We start from the raw sequence: 21,706 nt of genomic DNA, 5'->3' as shown, positions 1-21,706 counted from the left end.
TTCCGCCATTTTGCATCTTTTTCAGTTCATTTTTTTGGTGTTTTTGGTCATTTTGAGTCTCTTTTAGTGACATTTTGTAATTTAAATCGTTATTGTCACATTACACATGGCAATAACAAAAACAACAACATTACAATCATGTAACAAAAGGCCAGCAAGGCAATACAAAAATACAAATAAAATAAAAGGCTAAGGATATGTCTTCATGTTATTATATTCTTGAAGATACCTGTAACTATTGTTCCAGTCAAATGTCTTTGTTTCGAGTCTTGAATAGAGTCCATTTTTCCACTTTCTGTTGAGTTGTATTTCTAGTCAGTTTTTCCATCAACAATATTTCTTCCACAATTGTTACCCATTGGTTTTTCGTTGGGGGTGCTTCACTTGGACCTGGTTTAAATGACCCTGTTTATCTGCCTGCAGGTCAGTAAGCTGATCGTCCTCGACCCTCACAAGCGTCTCAGTGTGCGGGAAGCCCTGCAGCACCCATGGGTGCTCGGAAAAGCCGCCCGCTTCTCTCACATGGACACCGCCCAGAGGAAACTACTGGAGTTTAACGCTCGCCGCAAACTTAAGGTGAGGTCTTGGAAGAAGCGAAAAACAGCACAGAGTTCAAATCCAACTCTTTACGTACATACTGTCTGTGTGAAGATGAAGTGTGTGTGTTAAATAATTCCTCTTGTTCATTAAGCTTCAACAGTGTTTAGACTTTAAGAAAAGGTAAAGATATTGGCGTAATTTCTTTCAATTGTGGGGTCAGTAATAGCTTTGGTCAAAAAAGTGAGCTTGTCACATTTTCACATTATGGTCGATAATCAGTTATCAATAGGCGCGTTCACACCGCAGTACTTTTCCCACAAAGGTTCATGAGAACTTAGTTCATGAAAACTCTTTAGTTCCCTCTCCAGAATGGAAGTAGTCATCACATACAGAGCATCAACTAGTTCCTGAACAGTGTCCTTCACATGCTGATATCCAAGAGAGGGAGTTACACAGTCACAAGATGGAGGAATAGAAAGCAGTATTCAATGTTTACTTCAGATTAGCTCCACGTCAGAAATGATCATGCTTGTCATATGTCTCTCTCCATAGAGGCTGAATCATCATGTTAATCACATAGCTATCATATGCCTCAAACAGTCCTGATGCTCTTCTAGGTAATCACACATCCTGTCATGTTCACAGCTACAGTTGGGATACCTTTTTTATCATGTTACTCTGATATTGGAAGAGTACGTTCAGTGTTTTACAAACAGTGTATTTCTGTCAACAGGCTGCCATGAAGGCCGTAGTGGCCACCAGTCGGATGCACGAGAGCTCGCGGCGTCGCACCGACAGCTGTGAGATCCCGGGCTCAGGGACGTCGAGGCAGAGCAGCATGCAGCAAGACCCGCCTCCAGAGTCCACAAGCCCCTCCCCCGCTGATGAAGAAGCCCCGCCTCCAGACCAGGACGACGAATCAAAGCCCTCCGACCAAAGTGCCCTCACCCCGTCTCCTCCATGCACCCCAGAGCCCCCCCCCAGCTCTGAAGCCACGACCACGGGCCCCGCCCCCACACCAACAGGCCCCTCCCCCACACCCACAGGCCCCACCCCTATCAGGCCACCTCTCCGTGTCGATGGTATTCGACAGGCGTCTGTCATCCCCAAAACGAGGCTAGTTCAGCCCCGCCTGCAGCAGAAAAGCTTCTCATTGGTCGAGCCCAGTTCCAAGGTCGACACCACACTGGCCACGCCTCCAAGTCCCAGCAGCCTCAGCAACGGCTTCATGCCGGGGGCGGAGCCTGCCAGTAAGACCGCCCCCTGCCAGTGATCACATATCGCTTTTAGAAAAACTTAACTTCATCTTCCTCTTCTCTAAAAACATCTCAAATCACTTAAAGGGACCAAATGAACCTAAAGCTTCGGTTACAAACGGAGCTAACGTTTAACATTAAACTTCCATACCTGCAGCTACGCTAACGTGCTAACACTTAAGGGTTTGTTGGGTGTTTTCGCAGCCAGGACAGTTGGTCAGTCTTCATTGTTGAGCTGCTGGTTTTTAGTAAAGAGGCTGGACATGATTCAAGGATAGCATTAGTTCCAAGGGACTTACGAGTTACTCAAGCTAGGCAAGAACATTGGCCTTTTAGGTCGTTATATGGAACCTTGGATTGTGGGAGAATATGACAAGAAAATCCCTTTAGGGATATTCTCTGAGGTTAAAGTGGTCAATTAATGAGAATAAACACATTTATGAGAAAACTACATTTGAAAACTATTCTGGATCATACATTTCTGAGCAAAGTGAAGATCGGACTTTGCAAAGTGAAGCCATGTGGATCTTCGACAAAAAAAAACCATAGTTCCTTAAATGTGTGACTTAAATCTCAGAGAATTTGGAAAAAAAAATCATGCAAATGTAGAGTTTGATCTCAGAGACCATTTTTCTTTGAAATGTGTGCTCTCTTTATTAATTTAAATATTTTAACCTAGCATGTTAATGGGAAACCGACAATAAATCAGTTTGGCCTGTACTTAAATGCCAATTAAAACAACAAGTTATTTGATAGTAAGAAGTTCAGACCTATGGTTCAGACGTAGTCCAGATGTGGTTAGCCTAGCTTAGCATAAATACTGGAAGCAGTGGAAAACAGCTCAAACACCTACCAACACCTCAGTAGCTCAACCACATATCTTGTTTGTCTCTATAATAAGTGGCAGCGACCTTTCAATCATAAGGCCGCTCCTTTATCGTCTACTTTCCTCTAAATGGGACCGTCATTTAAAAAATAAACATCATGCTGTATTAATAAACATTAGAAACTAGCGGTTTGAACCATAAACTCATTAAGAAAATGTTTACTGGGATCATTTAAGTAAGAGGCAAGGTCATTTTCTCATAGGCTCTCATAGACACTTTTCAGAACCAGAAAGGTTGCCCCCTGCTGGTTATTAGAGAGTGTGATTTGAGGTACTTCCATTAAGGCTTTACTTTTGAGACTTTAAGGCTCTTTGTTTACACTGTCTTAGGTTTGATCCGCACAAAAACAGAAAAGTAAAACCAGAGACGTTGCACTGAGGCACTGGGCGGATGGATACAATGAAGAAATAGTTCTGCCTCGTACTTGAAATGGGACAAACAGAGACTTCTTCCTCTTTTGGAAACAGAAGGTGACTTTTTCCTCGAATGCTCAGGACGGAGCTGATTGTATTTTATTATTAAACACATGCCTGCATGGACACAGGTGTGAAGGACGAGGAGAAACAGAGCAGCTTCTGCATCTCTTTGAGTGTCGGGGCAGCTTCAGACAAAGAGACTCTGAGAAAAGTTTGAAGAGACGATCTGCTTTCTTTTTTAAAAGTCCTTTCTACTCTTTACTGGCGATTCCCGCTGGATTTATTCTGCAGCCGAATGAGTAGATAGACCCGGAGTTTATTTCAGTGACGTGTCGTGTTAGTGAGTAAAACGCAGTGTTGTTTACACTTTTATCAGCAGTGGTGATGATGATCTCCTGTTTGCACTGTACATAGTTTGGTTTTAAGATTATATCTGAAAACTTTACCGCCCGACCAGAGACACAATCAGTGTTCAAACCCCCCCCCCCCAAAATATTCAAAATTTGACTTTCGCCATTAAAGGGTATATTTGAACCTCGAAACTATTTGCCCATGTTTTCATGTTTAAATGTATAATGGGGACAGCAATTCTAGATATTAGTCCAGTATTGATCGAGAGTGCTGCAGCCAGGCAATGAAATCCTATCAGGAAATTAATCACCGTCAAATTAAATCCATTTCAAGTTTGTTTTAAACATTTCTGACAACATTTTGGAAATAAAGATTAAATTCTTACATTTAATAATATTTTGGGGTTTCCTGTAGGTTTTTGTGCATGTATATAAATGTTTAAAGCAAAATTGGGATAGACACAATTACAAATAGACCTGGGGGAAAGGGTCTAATTTCTCTGTATGGGTCCTTTCCCTAATGTTGTCAAATATTCTTAGACATCTTGCTCTGGCAGGGGCAAAAACAAACACTTTTAGTGGACAGTGACAGTGATCAATAACATTGCAACCCATTTGGTAGTTTCAGTCTGCAAATTAACAAAACAAAATCCTCCCCAAGACATAACAACGTGGTGAGATAAGGTCCAAGTTGAAGAACCAAAGTAAATCTTTCAATGAAACCCTTTGGACTACACGTTCTACCTCTCTTTGTACAGGGGCTTCCAAAATAATAATAATAAAGATAATCAGACTGGAAATCAATCAATCTTGAACCCACAAGAAACAAAAACACACAAAACTACGGTGGCCTGGACGGACCAAACTGAAGTAAAGGTTCTCTGCCACCAAATAAAATGCTCAATTGTAAAGAAGCTCTTCTCTTTAAAGAGGAACCAGCCCTCCCAAAAATGGAGCCCAAAAAGTCCTGGAAACATGTTTTTATTTGGGGTGGAAAAGGACGCAGTTATTGAAATTCCTTATTACATTTTTTTAAATGTATTATGATGTTTATTATAAGATCCCATCGTGTGGCTTTTTTCCATGGGTAGGGATTTTAGTTTAATGCAAATTCGCCCTGTAAAAAAACATACCACTTTCCATCTTGTAAATTCAACATCAAGTAAAGCCTTTGTAACATGAAATCTGTGTCAAATATTAACATGATGCTAAAGGTATATACGCTTTTTATTTACTAACACACTTGAGATTTCAATGGAGAAGAAAACTTTATCCTTAAAACTGTTTACATCATCCACTTAAAAAAAACACTGAACATGATCTGTAATAATCAATTAGTAGATTTAAGGTCAATTTTATTACATTTTCCTCCAGGTTTTGTGCACATTTTAAACACTTTTTTAAGACGTTATTGGGCAGAACAGCTCTGTGATTGGCTGTGAGTCAAAGTGGGCGTTTCTTGATCAAAGCTTTGAAGGTCTGACTGATGTGCGGTTTGGTTCCTCTTTAAAAGATCTGGTCAAAACGAGTCTTCTGCTGTAATAACTTCTTGCCAAATGAACTCACTGGATAACTAACTGTCATGGTAGAAAGCATGTACTCTGTATATTTGATTTACATATATACTCTTATGTAAAAACATGAATATTTTTGCTTCTCTTTATTCGGAGGGACAGTCCGGGGGCTGGAGGGTTAAACTGTGTTCATTGTTTTGTGTTTGCTGAGTGAACTCGTACCTCTTATTTTATTTTAAAGGATATAAGCTGACAGTGTGACAGCTGTTAACATGTGTATCTCTGCATGTATTATTTACTTTCTGTTGATCATATCAGATTAAAGACTCAGTTTGCCTCCTGCAGGACTCTGACTCTCAGGGGTTCTACATCACATGTACTGTAAAAGATAAATCAGTCTTATTCTTTCTTCTGGAGGAAACACAGAGACATGGACAGATTTCTGTTTACATCCCGAGTGGAGAAGACTCTAAGAGACAGATAAGAACACTAACAGACTCAAAATGACATAAAAAACACAAAGAGACATACAAATCTAACTAATGCTTAAAAACCACAAAGAAATGCACAACAGCAATCCTGAGAGCTGCAAAAACGTAAAAAGACACAAAATACTTGTCACCACATCTCCATCCCTGTGTATTTTCCGCACTATCTAAAGAGGGCACAAAAATGGATTAAGAAATAACTCTATAAATCAACCTAAGAAACACACAGTGCAACAGGAAACAAAAAAAAACTCGCAAAAACAATGTAAAAATATAATAATCAAATAAACAAAACAGAAACAACATTGAAACGCAAATCAACTAAAAAACATTCAAAACGACCTCAACAAAAAGATTAAAAGATTTGACAGTCTTCAGCTTCAACACGTGCAGAGGCTGAGCCCAGGTGAGTGAGATGTTTTTTTACTTTTACAGGTGTATATTCAAAATATACACGTAAATATATATGTACACGCTCACAGCAAAAGCAGAAGTCATCTCTGTGTCCTTTGATGAACCCACCAACTGTTTAAAAGATTAATATTTGTATTGTATTCATAAATCACGACATACTGCAGTCATTTAAGCGTTACAGTCATCAGCTGGTCCTTCGGTTTACAGCAGAGGTGTCCAAACTTTTTTCACCGAGGGCCACATACAGAAAAATATCCGAAGGACTGGGCCGCTAGGTATATTGCCTCATAAGTTCTAAGTTAGAAAAATCAATCAAATTTTGGTAAATGATGGTTGATAATATTGATGAAAAAATACAGCTCTCCGTAGGGTTGCATTTATCTCATTCCTTAAAACAGGAGGCTCAGATATAATGAGAGGAAATATGAAGGGTATATTTAAAGGTTGTTATGTAAATAAGTCATTGGGCTTTTTTCTTATCAACTAAGATATGTTAGAACATGTTTCCATCTTTAAATGACTGAATGTATTTAAAGAGTGTGCTTATTAACACATGAATACTACTGTGTAATATATTTGTACATATATATTTAAGAAGTACAATATAAGAAACGCACAAGTTTCATTTGTGGGCCATATTCCATTATACTTTTTGAATTGGCTGTGAGCCGAGTTTGGACACCCCTGGTTGCAGCTTTGTGTGTGTGTCCGGTCTGGGACTCGACCCGGTGACCTCTGAGCCTCCATCAGTCCTGTGAGCAGCGTTTCTCTGTGTAAACCAGCCCCTCTTGTACCATCCCACAACAGTACGTGGACCCGGACCTCCACTCTGCCTCCGGTACCTCCCACACTGCGGTGACACTGTAAGCCCCGCCCTCCTGTGACATCATCCGTGACACAATGGCGCCTGATGATGTCACTTCTGCGTCGTCGACCCACCACAGGACGTCCTGTCGAGGTGAGTTTAACCCGGTGAGGACGCAGACCAGAAGGTGAGGAGATCCAGGGTCCAGAGAGAAAGGGATGGACGATAACATCTGAACTGATGGAGCAGAACCTGCAGATAGACGTGGAGTAAGATAAGATAAGATACGATAAGAAGTACTTTATTGATCCCAATTTGGGAAATGTTTGTGTTGGAACAGCATAAAAAAGACATGGCAATGTACAATACAAATTAAGGAGACTAGAAATAAACAAGAAAGTAAAAAATATACATGTTGAATTTACACATTTGTAGAAGAATTTCAAGATGTACATTTGAATCAACTATAGAAAATAATGACAATGGTCGGTGTGACGTCAAAATAAAACAGATTTCTAGGTGGAATAAACATTGTTTGCTTGTCAAAACTTCAAAAGATCAGGAAAAACATTTGTAATATCATGATTGATTGATTGTTATACAGATGATATGCAACTGTATGTCCAGATAAGTCTAGTATTGATGTCTTTCATTGTCTCTATAGCCGTGCTGAAATTGAGCACATGATTTCCCCACCAGTCAAGAGGAAGTTGGCCTGTTAGTGACAGGAGCTCTATGAACTAAAAACGACCACAAAGAGACGTGAACGTAGTACAAATAGAAGCAAAACGAGCGCGTAGAGAAGCCACACGAGACTTAAGAGACATAAAAAACCTTAAAGAGACACAAAATGACTCAAAATGACTCAGAAAGACACAGAATGACTACAAATAATGACACAAGTGTATAATCCCATAACTTTCTTTTTACTGATTGTAATCTTTTTGAAATATTTTCATCCTCTCATTTCATCTTTAAAGTTTTGCATCGTACCTGCTGTCTTGTTCTGATGGTGAAGATGAAGCTCGTCTTCATCAGCGTCCACTAGCAGAAGAGTCCCATCACTGAAAACCACCGAGAACGAGACCGACTGTCGGCTGGGTCGAGAGCAAACAATCCAACATCTGCAGGAGGAAACAGATTGTTATTACAAACTCAGGAAACACTGAAACTTAAACTGAAAATTATTATTTATGTTTTTGTCTCACCGCAGGAGGACGATGAAGGTCAAGGTTGTGTCCATCCTGAAGTGTCAGCGTTTATAAAGTTCTGGTGAAGGAGAATGACTGTAAAAATAAAAGTTATTGTAGTTGATATATGTTTTAAAATGTTTCTAAAGTCCTTATAATAATGTCAGAGTTCGTAATTCTTAAGATCTTAATTTTACGTTTTTTGATGATGGCTTTCCTTAAATAAAAGTCCACATATTGTTGTTTTGAACTTAATTTAAGGTTCCCCAAATTATGTTTCTACTTTATTCTGAAGTCCTAAAGAAATATATATCAGTATGAGTATTTGAACTCCTCATAGAGACGTTTCAACAAAAGGCCATACTATGTTATTTGAATCTTTCAAGAACAGCCATTTTTCATTGTTTTGATGTTAGTTTAATGTCCTCAATAGAAGTTTTAAAGAAAAAGATATACCTTAGTTAATGGTCCTTGTATTCGCTGCTGCAGTCAGTCTGAAGTCTGCAGATCTGCTGTGTGTTAGTGAGACTTTTTTTAACGGGAAAGCATGAAAACTGTTGTTGCAGAACGGCAAACGTCTCCAGGGAGAAGCTGCTCTGGGATCAGACCGTTGGTTCAGTTGGTGAAGGACAGAAAAACAGGACATTTTTCTCACTAATGCTGTTGATCCGAAATTGTTGTTGGTGTCTGAGAAAAACCGGCATAATGTATCAGCAACACTCTGTAGTTCTTCCTGATGTCAAATCATTTTATTATTTAAAATATTTAGCTTTCATTAAATGTCTAATTTTACATGCGAAGAAAACATTTAAAATACTCATTAAGTTGATTGTATTAACTTGATTTTAATTATTTATGTAGATCCCATAATGCCTCATTTACTGTTTTAACATAAACTTTCAGAAAACTTTACATACAAATAAAAGTTTTGGATCTTAGAATAGTTGCCTTTCTTTAATCTATAATATCACTTTGATGTTGTTGTGTTTTCCAGTTTTTATTTAGGCAAGGCAAGGCAAGTTTATATAGCACCTTTCAACACAAGGCAATTCAAGGTGCTTTACAAAAATGAAAGACATTCAGACAAAGGCATTTCAAAACAGTCATTCAAAAGAAAAGATAATAAAAGAAACATTAAAAGAAAAAATACATGAATAAAAAGTGACAGTGCAGTTTAAGATATGAATAGTTCAGACAGAAGTTCCACTTTACTGATGAACACAACCGCTCAGTTTCAATTAAAAGCAACGACATAAAGAAAAGTCTTCAGCCTGGATTTAAAAGTAGTCAGAGTTGCAGCGGACCAGCAGGTTTCTGGGAGTTTGTTCCAGATATTTGGAGCATAATAACTGAACGCTGCTTCTCCATGTTTAGTTCTGACTCTGGGGACAGAAAGCTGACCAGTCCCTGAAGACCTGAGAGATCTGGATGGTTCATCCTTTAGCAGGAGGTCAGACATGTATTTTGGGCCTGATCCATTCAAAGCTTTATAAACCAGCAGCAGCAGTATTTTGAAATCTATTCTTTGACACACAGGAAGCCAGTGTAAAGACTTCAGAACAGGAGTGATGTGATCGTCTTTCTTAGTGTTAGTGAGGACTCGAGCAGCAGCGTTCTGAATCAGCTGCAGCTTTCCTGTAAAGACACCAATACAGTAATCCAGTCTACTGAAGATAAAAGCATGGACAAGTTTTTCCAAATCCTGCTGTGACATTAGTCTTTTAATCCTAGATATGTTAGGTGATAGTAGGGTGATTTAGTAATTGTTTTAATGTGACAGGTCAGAGTCCATGACTACACCTAGATGATTTAGGTACATAGTTTACTGTGAAATTATTGTTTGTCTTCATTTTCATCATTCAATTATATAACATTCTTAAAATAAATCTCTATTGTTTTATAAATTGTGTGTTTATAAAGTTCTGGAAGTTTCTTTAAATTTGTGAAACAGTGCCCCCCTAATCGTAACGGTTAGATATCAGGCAGTTTCAGCGGCGAGAGACGGTACTGCAGTTTAAACTGTAGAGACAATCGGATTGAGTCTTTCTGAGAGAAACCAGGTGAATCCGATTTAAAAGTAATATTTAATGAATCAAATGTAAACTATGAATAAACATAACAATGAAGAATAGATTTAAATGAAGTCAGTCGATTTTACTGACAGGTAGTTAGATTTTCGGAGATGAATGGATGGCGGGAAGACAAGCATTTCTCTGTCAACAAACAACATGGCGTCACATTTTTGATTATCTGAGAGGACGGAGATAAGCGGTTATTGCGCCATGAATGAAAAGAGATGGGACTTTACACAACGTGAGTCAGATACCCCTCTCTAACTGTCTGTTTTTGTGTTGTTGTCGTTGCTCACCTGAGTCCTGTTTACCTGTCTGTCTAAATGCTGGTTAACCTCCTCTTTTATCTCTGGGTTTGAACTGCTTGCTGTGTAGGCTATGTAGCCTCATTATCCTAGTAGCTACATTATCCTAGTTGTGGTTTAATGTGTAAATCTGCTGTGTTATATTATATTTAACTGCACCTGTGGCTTTGTTTAAGAAATCAAAACAAACATGGCCTATATCATATGACTTCTATTTGTACTCAAAGAGACTCGAAAAGAACAAAAAATAACATAAAATGACTAAAGAAGGACAAACAAGACTACATCAAGACCAAAACTACTACAAAGCTGTAAATAGAGTCTCAAAATGACCAAAAAAAACGTAAAGCGCTTTGAGCACCAGGAAAAGCGCTTTATAACTATAATGTATTATTATTATTATTATTATTATTATTATTATTAAAATGACTGCAAAAAGGCACAAACCACCAAACAGTCCAAAAATAACTAGAATATATCAGATGGGAATTGACCATAAATAGCATTAACATAACCACAAATAAACAGAAAAGACAACCGAAGGACACATGAAAAAATCATGACCCTGATGGGGCAACAACTAGAAAAAACAAACAAAAAATATTCCAACAAAACGAAATATTTTAATAAAGTAATTGAAATGTATGACAACACGACTGATGACATAAATGTTGTGTTCAGGTAAGACTTGGCGTACCTATAGTCTGAATCAATTATAAAAGAAAACATTCAGTAAGAAACTATAATTGACAGACTGAATCTGATCATGGGATAAGAAACAATTGACAAGTGGTGGGATCACGTCAAAATAATGAGATTATAAGTAAAAATCACGAGATAAAAGTCGTATAATGGGACAATAGTCAAAATGATAATAAAAGGGTTAAAATCATCAAATCAAATCTCAAAAAATGAAATCAAATGTCAAAAAATGAAATAGTAAAAATAATCAGATACAAGTAAAAACTGAGATCAAGAGTCTCAACATGACAGAAAATGGCAAAATCAACTATTTTCAGAGGGAACATGATTTCCAAAAAATGTCCTATGGCGTTGCTCTCTTCTTCTTCTGCTCTTCTCCCCGAGTCAAGCCACAGTAATAAACTGCTGAGTCGTTCAGTCTGGAGTCGTGCAGCAGCAACGAACCGTCGACTGAAGCTGAGACTTTATCTGGACTAACACCAGGGCCGTACGTCACGTTAGAGACGTCTGAAGACCTGAAGCTGAGCAGCAGCTCTGGGCTCCGACCTGCAGCTTTCCTGTACCAGCTGAGGGTGGAGGAGGCATTGGAGGAGACACTGGAGGAGGCACTGGAGGAAACACTGGAGGAGGCATTGATAAGATAAGATAAGGTAAGGTAAGATAAGATGGACCTTTTATAGAGTGGTGCAGTGACGAGTCCTAAAACCAAGAAGTGAGTCAGCATTTTACCACTTCCTGTTCCCTGGTCTCAGAGCCAATGGGATCTCTCCATAGGATTTTGGAAAATAGCTGGAAATAAGGTCTGTGGTTGAGACAAATTGAAGAGACGGATCACGTTTCGTTCTACGACATTAAATCCATCAGCAGTGGTGATTTCTGAAGAGTTGACGTGTCTGAAAAACGATGGTTGTTACCAAGTGGCTGAATAGGACTACAGAAGTTGTGGAGGCCGTTGTACGTCATTACACCGAACACGTAAACACTCCTCTAAGTTTGTTTGCCCTGTTCTGCTTGAAAGCAAGTACCTGCCTCCTGCAGACTGTTCAAACAAACGCTTCAACTCGTACCATTTAGAATCTGTATGTTTGAATATGGATATTAAGTTTGCGTGACGTTGAAGTCGTGCTGCTGGACTCGGCTGTAGTTCCTTTATAGCATAACGTTAGCATTTTGCTTCTGGCGACTAGATTTATGATTAGAAAATGATAAAAGTAGGGAAGACATGTGGAGATTATCCGGCTGATCAAAACGTGATCCGTCTCTTAAAAGTGTTTCAACCACAGACCTGATTTCCAGCTATTTTCCAAAATCCTATGGAGAAATCCCATTGCTTTTTTGTCGAGGGAACCAGCAGCTTCCTTCAGGGTAAATACGTCGCCCCTGCTCCACTCTATTGATCCCCGTGGGGAAATTCCGTAGTTTAACAGCAACAGGGTAAGGATGAAAAACAGGACAGTACAGATTCACACAGATTAATAAAATGAAAGATAAAATCAAAGATACAAACTAAAAATGATACAATTACTATGTAGTAAGAAATGAATTAAAATGAACATAAATATACATATTAGATATATTTACATGTGTGTGTGAAAATAGTGTGTATTTTATGTCGAGTAATTGTGTCACATTGTTCACCTCTTGTTGTGCAGCCTGTTGGCTTCAGGCTCAAAGGACTGTCCGAGGCCGATGGAGGAGGCATCGGAGGAGGCATTGGAGGAGGCATTGGAGGAGGCATTGGAGGAAGCATCGGAGGAGGCATCGGAGGAGGTATTGGAGGAGGTATTAGAGGAGGTATCGGAGGAGGTATTGGAGGAGGTATTGGAGGAGACATTGGAGGAGACATTGGAGGAGGTATTGGAGGAGACATTGGAGGAGACATTGGAGGAGGTATTGGACAAGGTATTGGACAAGGCATTAGAGGAGGCATTGGAGAAGGCGTCCATCAGGGGGCACTGCAGGATGGCATCCTCCCCATACCTCACCTGTACTGTGGAGGCCTGAAGTGCGGAAACATGCTGCTGCCAGAGGAAACCTTAAAGACAAGCCAAGGTTGGGAACGTTTATTTATAACCTTTAGACACAATGGGCTATTCAAAGTGCTTGACCAAAATGAAAAACATTAAGAGCATTCAGAAATAGTGCAGCGGAAACACATCATGACAGCAGTCAGGAGAAGTAAAGAGAAACATAAAACAAGGTATAATATACATGAATAACAGTTACAGTGCAGTTTAGGATATGAGTAGTTCAATTAAAAGCAGCGTGATTATTTTTATAAAGTTAATTCAATTTTGGAAGGTTGACATGGTAACAAAAGTCTGAATACACTTTACAGAATGCATTTTAATTACAATACATACAAACACGAACATTTTATAACAGAATTTAGATTTTCTTAATGTAATTTTGACTTTTCATGTCACTATTTACATTTCTCCTATTTTAATTTTGTTTCTCTTTGTTCCGACATTTCATTTAAAAATGTCACCTTTTTCTAATTTTGTCTGATCATCTCATGACTTTTTATTTTGTCATTTTAACAAATCTTACATCCCATAATTAAAATGTTTGTATTTTATACTCTAACACTGAGTGTGGTGGCGTTTTAATCCTAGTCTACATTTAAGCCACCTCTGTCGGGGTTGTGGGTTTTGACGCGCCTCTCTTTGTTTCCAAACCATTCAGCGGAGATCGTTGTTGAATCAGATGAGCTTTATTAAATGATCCAGACGACATACAAACAGGAGGACACATTTCTTCGCTTCATAGTCAAATAAAGTTATCAGTCTCGAAGAACGCGGTCAAAATACTTTTCCGCTTCCCCGTCTCATCACCATCAGCTGTGTCCTATCAACCTATCATATAGGCATATAGCCATGCACGTGATACTGACGCACATATCATAACAAATAAGTGAGCCTTAAATTAATACATGTTAAACCATAGTGTGACTCACAAAAATACCTGATAATCAAGAGTTTAATCTAATTTATATTATTATTAAGCCTAACATTCAGATAATAATAACAAAAGGAAAATGGCCCGGTTAAAGTAGCTACTCAAAACGATAAAATATATATTATGTATAAACTATATTTATCATAATACTAATAATGTAAGGTTGGCTATAGAGCCCAGTTTGACTTGAACAGAAGAAATAGTGACAAGGATTAAAGTATGTGTTGTAAATCCTAATTATGACATAATAAATTAAATGAATGTTCAAAACATTAGAGCATTAGAAGAGTTTAGACATGAATTATATAAATATGAATAAAACAGACTCACCTCTGACAGAGAGGAGGATCAGAAGGACCAGCACAGACTTCATCGTTCATCGACTGACGGAGGAACCGCTGCTGTTATTGTTCTTAAAACCAACAGAGCGTTTCAAAACAACACCTGGCAGTCAAAGCTGCTTTCAGCCCACCAACGATTATTTTAATGATCAGTTTATATATCAACCATTGATATCAGTTTATCACTAAGTACTAACAATACCGTCAAAATCCCCCTGAACGTAGACAGCCAGTCACAGCACACTCCATCCATAAATATATATGAATATAAATATATAGCATTATATGTTTTCATGTTTGATGAAAAAAGCAAATAAGCCTCACTTCTGTTTTGCTTTTAAAGTTTTTTTTCCAGAAGGATTTATCACTGTCTTGCAATCAGGTTTAGCCGCTTTCACATTACTTTGCCGTACTTATTACCCAGCACTTAGTACCCCTATGGAACTAAAGAGCCAATCGCGTTCACGCCGGAATAAGTCCCTGAGGGAGGGTTAGGCAAATGAAGCCGCTGACGTCACTTCGTCTTCTTTTGCTTTGGGTTTACTGGCAGGCCGCAAACAACTTCACGGCGTATACTGCCACCCGGAGTCCCCGGCCGGAAGTCCCCGGAGTTGGGGACCTTCCGAGTAAATCGCCAGAACGCCGACACCTCCTCATCTCCACCGCTCCCATGTTTTCTTTTGTGTTGCCATAAATTATTCTCTCTCCGTTGGTGCGCGGGGCTAATGCTAATAATGCTAATGCCAGCAAATATAATGGCGGCTTCAAAAAAACTTTTCGGGGCGTGATTTGCAATTCGCCTAGCCAATCAGAAATTGGTACTTTTTTCTCCCCAGGATAGTCCCACCTCTCTAGCAGGCACTAAAAATGGAGGTTAAAGTTCTCTTTTTGGTGTGAACGCAAAATTCCAGACACTATCGGAACTAAACGGGAAAAGTACGGGTAAAAGTACTCCGGTGTGAAAGCGCCTCTTATGTTAAAGGTGGGGTAGGTAATTCACTTCAGAAACAATTGTTGTTATATTCCATGGAATGCTCTTAACATCCCGATAGCAATGAATACATTAAATGCTTTCACAATAAATACATAAAAAATGTCCTCTGTGGAAGCCGTGGCGCTGTAAAAAGCACGACCAATCATCTGAGCCGGCCCGGCTAAAGTAACTGGATGGCCTACCTGCCTGTCAGCCTTCCATCTGTGCACAAACTTATCTCGTGCCCTCATTGGTCATGTGTGCGTTCGTGTGTGTTGGAGGAGGGGCTCTGTAAGGAAGTCTGAAGGAAGGGGCAGATTTTTTTTGGCTGCGTACTAAACTCTAGCGCACTCCAGCTGGTTTCTCCATTCTTACCTACCGTTAATGTTTTAATTGTATCCCAAAATATGATTATTATTTATATACATTTTTATGTATTTTCAATGTATTAGTTTATTCATTTTTTGCCTGTGTTTTTTTATCCATATTTTATTTTATTTATATTCTTTGTCTTCTTCACTTAAAAATAAAAACTTGCCTTCAGATTTAAGGCACACAATAAGGCATGTTTTACTTTTGATGTATGTTAAAAAAATGTGGGGGATTCTCAATACAGGACATGTATGGAAGAAACTGAATCAATTACTACAAAGTAAAAAAAGCAAATAATTATTTAATAACTATAGAATTCCTTCGACTAACTTGAAAGCTCACATGCAAAGTGTATAAGATATTTCAGCAGGGGGCGGTGTGGACTCATCACTGGATATCAGTCAGATGATGATGATGATGTGATGTAATTACATGTTAAAGCCTCATGGGGGCGCTACAGACACCTCAGACAGAAATAACTTCTAAATCGTTGGAACTGAGGAGTCAACTGACGCAGCAGATATAAATCACCAGACGCTTGTCACTCTGTTGCAACTCTGAGATGTTATCAGCAGGATTTTTGTGAAACCGAAACAGATTTGTTCTGTTATTGAGCAAGTGATGCTTCAGTATCAACTGTAAAACACTGCTGTACCAATCACCAGAGGTGGAAAAAGAACATTTACTTAAAGCTTCAGGGTAAAAATACTCAGTTAAAGAACAAGTCCTGCATTCAAAATTGAACTTAAGTAGATGAGCAACAAAATATACTTTAAGTACCAAAAGTAAATGTACTCATTGTGCAGAATAGCCCATTAAGCACCATATATTTGTATTAAAGTTATTGCTGCATTAATGTGTTCATCAATTCAATGTCGCATTTGGTAAAAGTGGAGTTAATTTGAAGTATTTTATGGACTATAGGTTGATTTCTGTTTTGTATTAATAACCTCAATCTGCAAAGTAACTTGTAGGTAAATATGTAAAATAAATGTAATGGGGTTAGAGTATAAATGTGAAAATATTCAAACTACCTTAATCTTTTACTTAAGTACAGTACTTGAGTAAATGTCTTAGCTACATTTCACCACTGTGAATCCCTCACATAATACTCTTTCCAATGAAGGGGATCCAACAACTTTGATATAAAGTCATCTGCAACTATTTGGACATTTGCTTTATGAATCCAGTTTGCAGCGCGTTACACTAATGCTAATGTATTATTTCCTGTCCTCACCTGAACTTCCTGTATTTGTGGAGAGGAAGCAGAGTCAGAGCTGAAGAGGTTTGCGTGTGAAGAGACTTCGAAATATAAATTGAAAATGGTGCTAAGCGGTTTCCTGCACGTTTAGTAGAAGGTGATGAGTGTTTCTTTTGCAGCAGGTTTGAAGGAATGTCCTGCACGACACATTTTTCATCTGAATCTCATCAGTGTGTCTCAGCTCCTGCAGTAAACAGCTGTGAGCATCTTTAAGTTAAAACAGTTGTGACTTTATGCTGCTCGCAGATTTAAATGCTGATATCTGGGGTTCCTAGTGAGGGAGGCAGTGGCGCAGTGGACTACATTTAAATAAGAACTAACTGCATCATAACCAGGGTTTTTCTCTATTTCCTGGCATTTTATTGACAATACAATACTTCAATGGGAGGTGTGTGGTGCAGTGGGTTGTGTCTTGGTGTTGGGATCAGGGGGTCAAAGGTTCAAACCCCACTGCAGTCAGCATGTCGTTGTGTCCCTGAGACACTCCACCCCAAATTGCTCCTGTGGGGATTTCCCACAGTATTGAGTATGTAAGTCACTTTGGATAAAACCAGTTGGGATTACAAATTGTATAAATAGGGGTTGAAACTATAATACCATATATTTTCATAATCGTTGAAAAAATAAATCATTTAGTTACAGTTCAGTCTATTAAATGATCCTATATGTGCCGAATATAGTCTTCACAGATCCACATTTTAGACTTTAAATATATGTTTTGTTTGACCTAAGTCCAAATAACCAAAATCTTTCAGGTTAATAATGATCTAGTCAAAGAAAAACTAGTGGGTTGGAGGGACATTGTTCCTGTCAGGTGTTACTAATGTTTTGTTAATGTGAATCTGTTCAATTGTAGCTTTGAATTTTTATACATTTTTTTGGGGGTATTTGATATGAATAATGCTGTAATTGTCTGCTTTTATATACAGTGATTGAAGACTTGTTTTTCCCCCTTCAAAATGCTGTAAAACTAAAATGTCTTGTCAGGGTTTGGCCAGTGTATAAATGACCAAACAAACTGGTTTATTATAAAGCCAAGCCACAGATTTATATTTAAGTCCTGCAATGCTGGTGCAGTTTTTAGTTTTCTCTTAAGGCCCCTACACACCAAGCCGATTTCGGCCGCCGATGGGCGTCAGGCCGACAATGAGCGTTGACACGTCCTACTCAGATTGGTGTGTCCCGCACCGTCGTGTCTTTTCGGCCGTGCCGACACCTTTTCGTGTCGAATCGGTGGGCAGTCGGCCAAAGGCTGTCGGCAAAATAAATCACTCTGATTGGCTGTTCAGCTCGCGAATCAGTGAGAAGTGAAACGGAAGTGAGGGACCCAAACAAACTATTAAGAATGCAAATCTGAGATTTCATTTAACTCCAGCTCTCGACACAGGTTCGGGGAAGCCCCATGAGCTTCTGCTGTAGAGTGAACATGGAACACGCTATTTGTTGTTTGTTTATATCACGCAGTCTGTTCTTCTTCTCTCGGTTATCACGCAGTCTGTCTTCCGGTTGTTGCCTCTTTTGAATGACGAATACACACTACCGCCGCCTGCTGGTAAGGAGAGTTATTGCCACTCACGCATGCGCAGTTCGTACGTGCTATGCCGTCGGCTGAAGTCTTTGCGGTGTGTTCCAGTGCGACTGTTGGCCAAGACGCAGAGACACGAGGCGACACAACAGTGGGGTCCGTCTGTGTCAGTTCTTTGGTGTCAGCTTGGTGTGTCTGGGCCTTTACAGACAAATCTAGTTGGTAAAAAATATATTTTGAAAAACTGTTGCTCTAAAAAACTGCTGGTGTATTTTGGCCTTGACTCGAAAAACACATGATCTTTCTAGTAAACAAACATCTCCCGCCTCCCACCTCTACTGACCTTTGACCTCCTTCATGTTGATGTAGACTTTGTTAGTCAGTTTCTAAACCCATGTACAATTATTTTATTTATGTTGCCATATTGCTTTTTACTAAAGCAATATGTACCTGGGGTACAGGTTTGCTGGTTTGGCATTATAATTATTCAAATTATTATTATTTTAATTATCATTATTACATTTTTTTTTAACCGTACTATAATAATAATAATCAAATCAAATCAAATCAGGTTTTATTTATATAGCACATTTTAAAACTATTTTTGGTCGAGCCAAAGTGCTGTACATGCAAATAATAAATAACACATTACTACAATCGCAAAACAGAAGACAATAAATTACAACAGCAAAGTCAGGAGTCGTGCTCCGCTCTGACTAGAAGGCCAGAGAGAAGAAGTGAGTTTTTAGGGTTGATTTAAAAAACCCTAGAGTCTGGGCCGACCTCACATGGAGCCTGGGACCAGCTGCTGCGAAGGCTCGGTGCCCTCTGGTTTTCAGCCTAGTCTTGGGCACTATCAGCAGCAGCTGGTCAGCCGACCTTAAAGCTCTGGCTGGGGTGTAGCGATGGAGGAGTTCGGCTATATAGGCCGGACACAGCCCATTTAGTGCTTTGAAAACAAATAAAAGGAGTTTAAAATCAATTCTGAACCTAATTGGAAGCCAGTGCGCTGAGGCCAGAATTGGGGCGATGTGGTCACGCTTTTCGTGGCCAGTGAGAAGACGTGCAGCTGCTTTCTGCACTAGCTGCAGGCGTCTAATTGCCTGGTCCATACCCATGTATAGAGCGTTGCAATAATCCAACCTTGTGGTTACAAAGGCGTTAATAACCCTTTCTAGGTCTTTAGAAAACACACACACCTACCAGCAGGGTATTTTTACAGCTTTAAGTTATTATTCAGTCATGTTTTGGAGGCATTTTCTTCTAATAATAATTATTGTAATAGTATATAATTATTATTATAATTCTCAATATTATAACTGTATATATTATTATTATTATTATTATTATTAGTAGTAGTATTTTAATTGTGTATATGTTATTATTTTAGTTTTATATATTAGTATTATTATTATTATTATTCATTTTATTTTTCCAATTACTTTTTTTATTGCTTATTTCTTTTATTTTTGATATAACTTTTTTGGCAGTTTATTTTGGTATTGCTGTAATTGCCTAATCTTTTTAAATTTACTTTTTCAATCATGTAAAGCACTTTCTATCTTCTGTTTGATAAAATCATGTGTTATGAAAAACTATTTTTTATTATTTTTGTATCTATCTTTTTTTTCATTTGAAAATTGAGCAACTGTTGCATCGCCCAAATTCCCCCGTGGCAGAAAACATTCAGAATATGATAATCACATTAACAGTTAAGTGTGAAAGTGCAGTGTGTTGGGGTGTGGTGAAGAAGAGGTGTGTCCCGAGGAAGAGGGGGGGTTCAACTCTGAGAGATTCCTGTAGCTTTACCGCGTTACAGATGTTTATACAGACATGTTGTTTGGCTGTTTCCACGGTGCCAGTTGTGAGCTGGCAGCAGGTCAGGAAAAAGTGAGCGCTGAAGAGGAATGAAGCCGAGAGAATCAGAAACAGAAAGAGAAACACGCTTTCTGTCTTTCTGTGTTTCTGCTTCTCTTAAGTTCTGCTTCTTAAGCTTAGTTTACAGTAGCACAAAGGATATCCAAAGTGCTTTATTGAAGTTAGTCTACGTCTCAAACCTTTTTTCTTTTCTTTTGTAAAGTCACGCTGCTGCCAAGGATCCACATAGTTTGTACTTCAGAGTTCATCCAAGTTCATATCCCTGTGAGGCTGGGAAATAGAAACAGAAAGCCTCAGTGTTCCCCCCCCCAACACACACCCACACACACACACACACACACACACACACACACACACACACACACACACACACACACACACACACACACACACACACACACACCCCCCACAGACACTGCACGCACACCGCACTGTACACACACACAAACACAGGGCGTCCTGTAACGTCAGAGGAACTGTCAGACATTCTTCACACACACATGCAAGCACGCACGCACGCACACACACACACACACACACACACGCACATATAAGCTCGCCAACAGTCACACGTACACTGTGTATCATGCTGCATTCAGTACATGTTTTTAAAAGCACATATACGTAATGTGTTTTTGAAATATTTAGTCATGTTTTGGAGGCATTTTCCCCTTTCCCTAGTTGGTATTTACACACACGGACACACACACATACACACACACACACTCTGCACACACACACCACACAGGCTGCACATGGAAAGTTTCGTTTATGTGTAAAGTGTGTGTGTGACTTTCCTGTTGATCACGGCGTCCTCTTGCACTGACTGCAAATGCAAATGAGCCATTAGCTAAAATCTGGCATAATTCATCTCTTCTCTTTTACTGAGATGAATGTATTTGTATGCATGGTCCTTTTTGAAATAAATACATAATAATAATTTGGAGGGGGAGGAGGAGGAGGAGGGTGAGTTTTAGGGTGGGGAGGCTCCAGGAGGGGGAGAAAAGTGGGTGAGGCAGAGGAGGTGTGGCTGAATTTTGACATTTTTCCCTGCCCAGCTAGAAGGGAAAGTCCAGCTCACTTCACCCTGAGAGAGGCAAAGTGAGAGCAGCTCTACTTCTTCATCTTCCATCTCCATCATCCACCTCCACTTCCTTCTCTAATGGCGGCCGCCCCCAAATCCTCGCAGACGGCAAAGAACATCGTCCTCGCACTGCTGGCTCTGTGGTCCGTGGTGTCGTTGATCATCATCGTGGTGTGGGCGACGTCTCCGGACCTGAAAAGCTCTGCTCGGTGTCGGGTTGAGCTGAATGAGATCACGGAGAAACTGGAAGGAGCCAAGGTGGTTTACGGCAAGAACAAAGTGGCCCTGGAGGAGCAGCTGGAGGAGGCCAGGGAGCAGAGGGACGTCCTGAGAGCAGACCTCCTGGTGATGGGGGGACGACTCAACGCCACT

General features: G+C 39.3%; 3 protein-coding genes across 3 annotated transcripts in view; 2 read left to right on the top strand and 1 right to left on the bottom strand.

Annotated features, from left to right (window-relative positions):
* Positions 1–5,310, top strand: part of LOC307045886 (calcium/calmodulin-dependent protein kinase type IV-like) — a 33,824-nt gene extending 28,514 nt beyond the window's left edge. Inside the window, exons 10-11 of the mRNA XM_079691908.1 lie at positions 424–576; positions 1,274–5,310. Of these exons, the coding sequence (XP_079548034.1) occupies positions 424–576; positions 1,274–1,813 (693 nt within the window). The 3' untranslated portion in view covers positions 1,814–5,310. The remainder of the gene's footprint in view (positions 1–423; positions 577–1,273) is intronic.
* Positions 5,311–10,840: 5,530 nt separating this feature from the next.
* LOC307045892 (uncharacterized protein) lies at positions 10,841–14,755 on the bottom strand. The gene is made up of 3 exons (XM_079691921.1): positions 14,231–14,755; positions 12,578–12,974; positions 10,841–11,559 (listed from the first exon to the last, which is right to left on the bottom strand). Exons 1-3 carry the CDS (start codon positions 14,271–14,273, stop codon positions 11,283–11,285), a joined length of 717 nt encoding a protein of 238 aa, XP_079548047.1. The 5' UTR covers positions 14,274–14,755; the 3' UTR covers positions 10,841–11,282.
* LOC307019896 (uncharacterized protein) overlaps positions 12,856–21,706 on the top strand; it is a gene marked incomplete at its 3' end in the record, with an annotated part of 11,566 nt that continues 2,715 nt past the window's right edge. The window contains exons 1-2 of the mRNA XM_079650997.1: positions 12,856–12,991; positions 21,309–21,700. Coding sequence (XP_079507123.1) covers positions 21,413–21,700 — 288 coding nt within the window. The 5' untranslated portion in view covers positions 12,856–12,991; positions 21,309–21,412. The remainder of the gene's footprint in view (positions 12,992–21,308; positions 21,701–21,706) is intronic.

The sequence above is a fragment of the Notothenia rossii genome, assembly GCF_949606895.1.
Source record: "Notothenia rossii genome assembly, chromosome: 1".
Lineage (NCBI taxonomy): Eukaryota > Metazoa > Chordata > Actinopteri > Perciformes > Nototheniidae > Notothenia > Notothenia rossii.
Note: the sequence above shows the minus strand (reverse complement) of the source record. Positions and strands in the feature narration are given on the sequence as shown.

Bases quoted from the DNA above. Each gene is read 5' to 3' on its own strand.
- LOC307045892 (XM_079691921.1), bottom strand. From the start codon at position 14,273: ATGAAGTCTGTGCTGGTCCTTCTGATCCTCCTCTCTGTCAGAG. The intron at 12,975-14,230 runs GTGAGTCTGTTT...CTTGTCTTTAAG, and splicing joins GATCCTCCTCTCTGTCAGAG to GTTTCCTCTGGCAGCAGCAT. The intron at 11,560-12,577 runs GTGAACAATGTG...TGCCTCCTCCAG, and splicing joins AACAGGCTGCACAACAAGAG to TGTTTCCTCCAGTGCCTCCT.